Here is a 10,984-nt window from a genome sequence, read left to right as displayed (position 1 = left end):
ATTGGAAACTGAAATTTAACTAAAAAATTAAAAAGAAAAAATAATTTTTATTTTTTATGTTTAAAATAAACCAAAATAAATTGTACACGTATTAAATTTTTATTTTTTTCTTACATTTTTTTAAATATATTTATATTGTTTTAAAAATTTTCAAATTATTAAATTTATGATTTGTGAATTAGACTAAATTACATTAAAAGAATTATCATTTACTAATAAATAAAATTATCAGATGTTAAAATAGTCTTTGTCCAGCTAATATGAGTCTTGATCAAGGAGTGTGAGCTTTAAAATTTAGTAAGATGTTATCAAATTCTAACTCATTGTTTTTGTCATTTTAGAAAATGGTGACAATAGAAATTATAGTGCTAAAGACCAAGGTCGACCTCAGCAGCTACAGGTTGGGTCTATTATTTACAATTTTGACATTGATAATTTTCTTTTTGTTTTTTTTATTTTAAATTTAGTAACGAATGATCCTACATGTTTAAGGTAACTGTAATCATGAATTAGACATACTTTTCTCAAATATGGGATTATATAACGTGCTAGAACTGTACCGTGCGAGATTTTAATCTCTATATTTATTGCCATTTGTAACATTTATTTTTTTATTTGCAAATCTGTAGAAAATGTATTTGTAAATTGTTCTTCAACAAAATTTGTAGGAAAGTTGTAAGAGTATCAATTTTATTTTATTTTTTACAAAATTTATTGCTGCGAAAAACAAATATGTTGCTATGAAAAATTTGTTGGATTTTTTTTTTGCAAATTTTAAATTTTGAAAAAAAATTATTCACAAATTTTTTTATTGATTCAAATTTTTATATATAAAAAAAACATGTTTTCAGTAAAATTTCAATGATAACTCATAGAAAATTTTGCAAAAATAACAAAAAATTCTAGTAGGGCTAACAATAACGCAACAAATACAATAACTTAGTTACTAGTGATAAAAACAAGGCGATTTCAGCGTGTGGAGACTTCTTTTCTTTTTATATAGTTTTTTTTAGATATTTTTATGTTTTTTTTAAATATTCTTTTATTAAAAGATTAGAAATTTAAATTTATCATTAATTATTATAACAAAATGTTAATTAAGGATAATATTGAAAAATACTAAAAATAACATTTAAATTCTGTCATTTTTTCAATCTAGTTTAAATAATATTAACAACAACACCTGTGTTAAATGTAAAGTTATTTTTGTCTATTTAATACCTATGCAAAATATTTTAAATAAATTGATTCTTTAACGAAACAGTCAACTAAAGATTATAAATTAGAGTTTAATTTTGATGTACTGATATAAGAATTTTTATACTGTTAATTTTATATTAATGAATATAAATATTAATTATTTTCACTAATACGATAATATATAATTAGGGACCGTGTATAATTTTTTTATAAATAATAATTATTAATAAATTTTAATCGATAGTTTAAAATATATTAAAATATTATATGTTAAATAGTGAGTTGACAATGTTTTTTTTTTAATATAATAATATTTCTATCATTAAAAATAAAAAAACCTAAAAATGTCCGCCAAAAGATATAAAAACATTCTTTATATTCATCACGAGTCTCACTCTCTAGTCTTCATTTCTGAGATATATTCTAGAAGTCCTTTTGGTCCTGCTCTATTAGTTTCTAAACATGGAAGACTGCATCTTCAAAACTATGATATCCTCTTTTGCCCTGTTTGTCTTCTATGTTATGATTAGACTTGTGAATAACTTCTGGTGGAGACCCAGAAATATAGAGAAAATTTTGAGGCAACAAGGGATCAGAGGCTCTTCCTTCAAGCCTTTTGCCGGTGACATCTCAGAGATGAAGAACTCAGCCCAGAAAGCATCGTCAAAAGCGATCCCCCTCAAACACCAAATCGTCCCTCGAGTCATCCCTTTCGTTCACAAAATGGTTCAACAATATGGTAATTAAGCTACTTTAAATATACAACCAAGGGTTGTTTATTCTATAGTATGATCATTCAATGTTATAAGTTTTGTAACACTGTGTAGGAAATGTTTCTCTGTGTTGGTTTGGAAGAAGACCAAGAGTTATAATAGCGGACGCAGAACTTACGCGGTTGATTTTATCAAATAAGAATGGTCACTTTGTCAAGCCACCACGTAATCCCCTTAGCAGTCTTCTAACATTAGGATTGTCATCACTGGAAGGCGATAAGTGGAACAAACGCAGAAGGGTAATAACATCAGCTTTCCAGCTTGAGAAGTTGAAGGTGACATTCTATTTTTTTATACATGTCTTGGAAATAATGGAATATGGATAGTGATGCAAATTGAGATTATAATTTTCTTTGAAACTTTATAATAACTTTTAGTCTGTATAGGCAATGGTGCCAGCATTTTCAACCAGCTGTTGCAGCATGATCGAGAGATGGGAAAAACTAGTAGAACCCCAAGGATCGTGTGAATTGGATGCTACTTCAGAATTCGATGTTCTCACCGGTGATGTTATAGCTCGAACAGCCTTTGGAAGCAGCTACCAAGAGGGAAAGAAAATATTTCAACTGCAAAAGGAGCAAGCAATCTTGGTCAATGAAGCCTTAAACAACATCTATGTCCCGGGTTTCAGGTGCAATACACAAACCTTTATGTTTCTTGTTTAAAAATGCAAACTTTAAAACTGATTGACAAGGAATCAGAAGGGAAACGGTCAAACGCAAAAGCGCACATATTCACGTGGGTCTTTCTAAGCCGAATACACATATATATTTTTTTTTTCTCTATTTTCTAGGTAAAGATCGAGGGGAAACTGGGAAAGTTACCAACTAATCTTTTTGGAACCAAACATTTCTGATTTAAAAAAACAAAAATTCTGTGAAGCTGCTGACATCTATTCTGTCACTTATGTAATATAATGACATGTAAATTATTATATGAAGGTTAACGTTGCTCTCTCTCTCTCTCTCTACGTATATAAGAGACAATTTAAACCATATATAAATCAAAATATACAAAAATTTAGTGATCAATATTTATTTCTTTCATTTTTAAATAAAAAAATTCTTATTCTTATCAAACAATTAACTTTATAAAATTTCATACACAAATAAAATAAATAAATGTTTTATTATATTATTCTATTTCAACGTGTAATTTATTTTTAAAATATAAGCAAAATCACAAAATTTAAATAACATTCTTACAATATTTAAATTATATAAAATTTAATATAGATAATCATAAATATAATATAAAATAATTTAATAATTAAATTAATTAATATCGTATTTTATAAAAAAAATATTAAATAGTGTAAATAATTGATAATATTCAGTATCAACCAACATATATATAAAACGTTGATTCACCTAAATTAATTGGCAAAAGGTGCATTACACGAGAAATCAAAGAAAATTGTGCAGTAGTGTTGATGTGACATTTAATTAAAACGTCACGTGTGAAATTTGTTGAGGAAAGAAAAAATAGAGCTGTGTCTCTTCCAAACGGATTTCCTTATCTGAACAATTCTATTAAAACCAATTAATTGAGAAAAATATATTAGACAAAGTGTGTTTTTGAAGCATATAATAATTTTTTGTTTTATATTCTAAAAATACAACACGATAATGATGCATTAAAAATGTCGTCCACAACATTATTCTCTTGCAAACAATCCTTATAATAATTAACTCTAAGGCCGGCCAACCTAACATTTAATTTTTTAAACTATATATCACCTTCAAAAAGTTGTTTTGGGGGAATTTCTACTAATCCCACTTTGTATGATTTAATTACTAGATTCTTACCAACTACGAAGAACAAAAGAAGGTACAACCTAGATGTCCAAATCAAAGCTTCTTTACATGATATTATTCGGAAGAAAGAGCAAGCAATGAAGGAGGGTAAATTAAAAGAAAGTGATTTATTAAGTATACTACTACGATGTAGAGAACAAAGTAACTCCCTAACAACTGAGGATGTGATTGAGGAATGCAAATTGTTTTACTTTGCTGGCCAAGTGACCACAGCTAACCTGCTTGCATGGACTATGATAGTTTTATCTATGCATCCTGATTGGCAAGAAAAGGCAAGAGCAGAGGTTTTGGAGCTTATTGACAGAAAAGCACCAGATTTCGAAGCCATAAATCGCCTCAAGACAGTAAGTTTATAACATAGTCGATCAAAGGAAATAAATGAATTGTACACTGTTCTAAAAACTAGTTTGAACCCAAATTTTGACCCCAAATTTTTGACTATATGCAGGTGTCAATGATACTATATGAAGTTTTGAGATTATATCCTCCTATAACTATGATCAATAAATACACTCGGTGTGAAACAAGGGTAGGAAGCATGTCCATCCCAGCTGGCGTGGAGCTTTGTTTACCCTTCTTACTTCTTCATTATGATAGTAATTATTGGGAGAACCCCGAAGAGTTCAAACCAGATAGGTTTACTGAAGGGGTTTCGAAAGCTTCAAAAGATCATATTGCTTTTTATCCGTTTGGTTGGGGCCCAAGAATCTGTCCTGGCCAAAGCTTCTCCTTATTGGAAACAAAGATGGCTCTGGCTATGATTCTTCAACGTTTCTCTTTCCAGCTCTCACCCTCTTATGCTCATGCACCAATTAGTTCCATCACTCTTAAGCCACAACGTGGAGCTCCCATTGTTATTCGCCGCATTTAATTCCAACAAGTTAGTTTGTTCATGTAATATATTATTTGTGCAATAAGCTCGTTTGGTTTTTGTTTTCTGCAAAAGAGTTTAAACGCCCATCAATGGATATGAATTAATCGCTTGTGAGTTTCTTAACATGTTTGTGTAATTAATAAAATGCGATACGAATCGCAGATAGTATATAGAAATTAGGCTATGATAAGACTCTGGCATTTATAGTTTTTTATCATTTGTTTAGCTTTTTCTGTGTGTATTTGAACTTTGGCTCCATACTTATGTTGTTTACTCATTTAAGTTTTAACCCTTAGTTTCTATTTTTAACGGTACCGAACCCTGAAGAACTAAAACTTCGATGATAAAAATATACACACACACAAATGTGAGATAATACTTTTTCATAATAATTTATTGTAAGATAATACTTTTCATAATAAGAATATCGTTACTAAAAAATAAAATAACATTATATGAAAGGTGTAAAATTCTTTTTATGGTCATTGACCGTTTCTTGGGTTTGGGTTATAACTTATCATTGCATTGGGTACTGGCCCTTGACCAAAGAAAAGTGAGTACTAGCCCGCTATTAGTTACTGGAGGCCCAAAAATCAATACATGAGCACAAATTAAACATTGAAATTAACTTGACCAAATAAATACATCAATAAATAAACTTGAAATTGAAGTTGAAAATTCCAATGAGCATTATTAGAGAGCTATCACAATTTACAATTGCTATTATTATAGCAGTCGCAAGAAATGTTAGACATGTTTGTGTAGTCGAAAGTCACGTTGAATAAGAAATAATATATTTTTTTGCATTTAGTTGAACTTCTATTTGGTAATCCATTATTGAAAAAAGTAAACATGGTAAGTTTTTCAATATATTTTGTTATTAATTAAACTATATATAAAACTCGTCAAATGATTAGATCTTTTTTTTTTAACAAAATATATTCTTTAAAACAATATCTCCATAAATTTCAGTGGTTAACTTTTTTTTATCTTGTCTAGTAATGGCATACAAATCCTGACATATCCTCTCTGTTCAAAACCCCAACTTCCTACACACTACACACACACATAGTAAGTCTCAAGAGTCAGAAAAATAGAAGATAAGAAAAAAAGAAAAGAAAAAGGAAAGCAACTTGATTCTCTGTTACAGGTTTTATTTGTCTAAAAATAAATAAAAAAACATAAAATACACATTTTAATAAAATTAACTAATTTATATACATTCTTCAATTATCTACAATTAATTTAAATAGTTACATGATATGTCACATTAATCTAAGGCACCCTTTATAATATAAACAAATTATATATATATATTACGCTGACATTCTTAAATTAAAAAAATTAATAATGTTTTTAAAATATACTTTTTAAAAAATTTAAAATAAATAAACATTTTTGTTGTTAATAATTAATGTTTAATCACTGTTACTTATTTTGTTTAAAACAAATCAAGACTACAATTATTTAAAAATTTATTTTATCTAAAAAGTATATATATTTAATATAATATGGTGTATTAAAATTTAAAATAATGGAAATTAACTGAAAAATATTTAATAAATAAATCGCGTGACATAATAAAGAAAATAGCTTTTAAAAATATTTTAATTTAAAATAAAAGAGTCAAAATTTATATACAGAGCTAGATAAATCATTCAACGAATAAAAAAATAAGATTCGAGAAGACTTTATGATTGTTATGAAATGTAGTTCTATTCCTAGTATCTATTCTACACTTAATTGGTGAATGTCAAATGATAGTTTTCCAAAATATAACAAAATTGGGAATATTGAAAGAGGTGCCTATATATGATCCTATAAAAGATAAAGTAACCATGAAGTGTGAGTGCTTATAACATGTGAGGTGAGGACATATAATACGCTTATCATGCATGACTGCGACAAATTGCAGAACAAAAGTTGCGCTTTTAATAAGAAGCAAAGATGATAGGTTTTTAGACGGCGAGTTTCAACCCAAACACACGTCAATAAATCAAAACTGACGTGACTGGGATCTTTTAAGAATCTGATTGTAAAACATCCCTCAATTTTAACATCAAAAGTCAATAATCTGAACGCAATAAACGATAAAACTTGGTTCAGTAGGACCTGACTGCTATGTTAAGCGTGGATAAGAACAACCACACTCATCCAAACTCTTCGTCACGACCATAAAACTACTGAAAATGTAAATCAAATGCGTAATGTGAACATGCGTTCAATCCAATACATGTTTTCTAAATTTACCATTGCACAGTGTATGTGTTCTTTTTACTAACAAGTGTCTGGTTTAAATAATAGTGTATATTTAATTCTCTTTAACAATATATACCTTCCTTGATTTTAATTTTATTTATTTATTACATATCACATCACTTTAAACAAATTAAACCCTTCTTTAATTAACGTGATCTCTTAATCTTCTCTTTTATTCGCACAAATAAAATAAATAGTTGTTCAATTTCAAATTCAAAATCTGATTTAGAAAAAAACTGTTAACTTATTATAAATAATATATTTTATATGTATATTTAATATTTTTTATTTAATTTAATTCAGATTTAACTCAAATTGCCCTTAAATATAATAGATGAGTCTAATATTAAAAAAAAATTATATAAAAAAATACCCAAACTTAAAATCTTACTTAAGTAACATTGAATTATTTTACTACTTAATATATTAAAAATTCATAAAATAATATATAAGTAAAACACTTATCGATTTAAAATAATTATCTAATTTAAGACATATTCACAGAGGCTATCATACTAACTTATTATATCATACTTTTAAACATCTCCTACTAATTAAATCTTTATATAATTATCGTGAAATCTGAACAGATAATAACACAAAATAGTTTAACTAAAGTAGTAAGTTGCAGGACAATTTAAATTAGTGACAACTGATTCTTATATTATCATATTTTTCGTTAATGAATATTATTTAGTGCTGACCTTGGGTTTGAATTATAAAATTGACCGTCCAAATTGAATTATGTCTTTAGCGGTAGGCAAAAAAAAGGTCAGTATTTTTAATATAGAAATTAAAACAGTTCTTATACATTCACAAAGTATATATAATTAGTGAGAGATAATTAAAAAAAATGACGAGTGATATAACACAAAAATAAATAAATAGTAAAGTGTATACAAATTACAAATCTTTAATTTTACGTAAAACTAATAAGATTTTAGCTCTCAAAGTTGTAAAATAAAAATATGTGTGATTCTCAGATATCGCTTTCAGCCTTTCACTTTAATGGCGCAATATTATTTTCTTTTCATTCCCAAGCTGTGAGCAACTAAGTCTTCTTCCCAGTTTATCAATAAAATAATTGTACTTTTATATCTTTTCTCACGTTATCCAGGGATATCCAAATCTTGATGCTATTTTATTTTGGAATTTTCCTGCTTTCAAGGTGTGATAGATGCCTCGGATTCTCGAATATGAATGTCCCTTTATCTGAGACGGTTGTGGTTAAGTGCTGCTTTTTTCTTTTTAAGTTGAGTATAAATAATCTAATTAGAAAAATGTGTTGTGTACTACTTTTACGGGTATTATAGTTTTAATTTAAACAATCATGTAAATTAGTTTTACTATTAATATAATTATAAGAGACAAGAGCAAATAGTTTAGAAAAAAAATCATTACAAAGTAATAATAAATATCTAAAAGTGACAATAGACACACATGTAATGAAAACTATAAGAATTTCCTTAAAGCCAAGATAAATATGAACTAAAACAAAATGTTTATTATTCTTTGATAATAAAAAACAAAAAATGCTAAATAATATTTTTTAAAGATATGAGTCACTCTTTTTGTAAACAAGAATATTTATAGATTAAAATAGTTAAAAATGTTAGTATTTTTATACTTAATATATCCTTATTTAAATTTTATCTATTTTATTTATTATTCTTTAACATTTTATCAACTCCCTTTTTGATCGATAACTAAATGAGAGAAGTGATCAATAAGAAGTAAATTATTAACTATATATTAAATAGATATATAATTAAAAAATATATTCTTAATTTTTTAGAAACAAGTTTTAAAGCATGTGTAAAAATAGAAAAAAAAAAATCATCTTTTATTTGTCTCTGTCTCTGATTCGTTGACCAGACTTGAAAAGAAATACAGGATGTCAGTTGAAAGGTCTTAACATTTCATTGATTGTTGAAGAAACGATAAAGACTCAGATTTATTTATTAATATGTTTTTATTTATTTCTAATTTATTGATATGGGACTTTTATGTATATTTTTTTTGGTTGATTAAATGTATTTATTTTCAAAAAATAAAGACTTTGGTTTAATATGAAAATTAAATTAAAAAACCACAACATTATACATTTATACGAAAAATTAAAAGTTACATATGTGTGTTAAAAAAATGAGGAGGTGCTAAATCCTACATGTGTCCATCCTTTAACCTATATTCCTTCTATTTGTCTTCCACTTGCTAGTTTAAAAGAGTATTTTATAAATGAAAAGGTGTAGTTAATGTTCATATTTATATAAAAATTATATAATAATTGGTTTTATATCATTTTTATTATTAGTTGTCTTTCTTTTGTTATAAATACATAAAATACTTAAAAATAAATAAAAAGGGTACAATTAAAAATTGATTTTATATCATTTTTAGTATTAGTTGTCTTTCTTTTATTATAAATACATAAAACACTTAAAAATAAATAAAAAGAGTACAATTTAAAAATAATAACACACACATATAAGTAACACAAAGAGCATTATATGAGGGCACGAGAGTCAATAGAAAGGTAGTGGTGACTTCTTTTGGCTATTTAAATAATCTAAGGGTCTTCTTAACCAGTGTCTTGAGATAAATGGTTAAAAAACAATCAATAATAAAATTTCACTAAAAAATCATGTTATAAATATATTAAATATGATAAAAAAATGTATTAGTAATATTTTTAGTGGAAATTTTTGTTTTGTTTATCAGTAGTTTGATTTAAAAAATAAAAGGGCTGTATTGATAATATTTTTGTTTTTTTTTTTTTTTATCAATCAATTTCCTTTGCATTTGCCAATGATTTAAAACAAGTGAATAAACACGATGATAACTAATTAAGTAATAAAAAACTAAATTACTTTTAAGAATATGCATCCAGCCAAACAACATGGCTTTGAATGATAATTGCATTGATGACAAACATGTTAATAGGAAATCAATAATTGATATGGTAAATGATTACAGCTTAATAATTGGAGCGTGAACTAATTTCTTAGTTTGGTGCTAGTAAACGTGTTAGACGAAACGAAGTATTATTTCTTCTATTTTAAATTGACCATTGTTGAAGTTATTTTGTAAAACAAAGCTTCAATACACCAATAAGCAACTTAGTTAATGAAAAAATTTCACTTAATTACAACTATTGTTTATTTATTAAAAGTTTTACTAACACGATACTTTAAACTATTACATTCATTATTTGTCTGGGACAGTATTAAAAAAAAAAAAAAAACGTTGTATTGAAATATTAAAATAACATTTATTATAATTTATAAATAAAAAGGAATTGGACTTGGAGTTAAAGATGGTACAATTTAATTTCACTATATGAGTGAAATAAATGATATTTAGAACAAAAAATTCTGTTGCTTAGTTTTTATTGACTGAAATACCAGGGTTGTTTTTTCCTTCTTTTACATTATCCTTATGCAGGCGTAGCGATGTTCCATGACGGCAGAGGAAATGATTTTTCTGGTCTTTTGCCTATATTATGTGGATCTTTACTACTCATTTGGCAAGACTATGAAATAAGACAGAAGATAGCTTCATATATTTGGGGAATTGTGGGGGTACACTTTTCGTCCTAATTAACTAACGTAATGTTAACCTCCACCACACGTATGCGTATCGGTTCCTAAAATGCACGAGATAAGCTCACGGGACGAGCATGGTCACATTTACATTCGTACTCATTTTTATTTATATTATATCATTCATCGTATTTTTACTTTTTTTTCTATCCGCTTTACAATGTTTACTCAGTGTGAAAATATAATAACCCGGAAATATATTACTGGGATGAATATAAAATTTAAGGAATTGGAAAATTTGTATAAGTGGCAGACAGTTGATGTGGGAGGGATCATAGCGTCAACGGAATGTTGAAAGAGGTGATGACGTTATAATTCTAATGAATCCATAACACTCTAACTTCACTTTTTTTAATTATTATTTATTTAATTACCGAGAAAACTCCAAATAAGTCGAAATCAGCCGCTATTTAACGCCCAACTTCACCTGCAAGAACTGCACTCTCAGTTTATGCTCAC

The 10,984-nt window shown here is 26.8% G+C and overlaps 1 protein-coding gene across 1 annotated transcript; it reads left to right on the top strand.

Moving 5' to 3' along the window:
* The first annotated feature begins 1,662 nt into the window (after window positions 1-1,662).
* LOC113866236 (cytochrome P450 CYP72A219-like) lies at window positions 1,663-4,661 on the top strand. Its single transcript, XM_027501117.1, has 5 exons — window positions 1,663-1,939; window positions 2,028-2,248; window positions 2,360-2,604; window positions 3,774-4,134; window positions 4,239-4,661. The coding sequence occupies exons 1-5, from the start codon at window positions 1,663-1,665 to the stop codon at window positions 4,659-4,661; spliced, it is 1,527 nt and encodes a 508-aa protein (XP_027356918.1).
* The last annotated feature ends 6,323 nt before the right edge of the window (window positions 4,662-10,984 follow it).

Source organism: Abrus precatorius, unplaced genomic scaffold (assembly GCF_003935025.1).
Source record: "Abrus precatorius isolate BTA unplaced genomic scaffold, Abrus_2018 Scaffold4, whole genome shotgun sequence".
NCBI classification, from domain to species: Eukaryota; Viridiplantae; Streptophyta; class Magnoliopsida; order Fabales; family Fabaceae; genus Abrus; species Abrus precatorius.
This window is presented reverse-complemented; position numbering and strand designations above follow the sequence as displayed.

Bases quoted from the DNA above. Each gene is read 5' to 3' on its own strand.
- LOC113866236 (XM_027501117.1), top strand. From the start codon at position 1,663: ATGGAAGACTGCATCTTCAAAACTATGATATCCTCTTTTGCCCTGTTT. The intron at 1,940-2,027 runs GTAATTAAGCTA...AACACTGTGTAG, and splicing joins CAAAATGGTTCAACAATATG to GAAATGTTTCTCTGTGTTGG. The intron at 2,249-2,359 runs GTGACATTCTAT...TAGTCTGTATAG, and splicing joins TCCAGCTTGAGAAGTTGAAG to GCAATGGTGCCAGCATTTTC.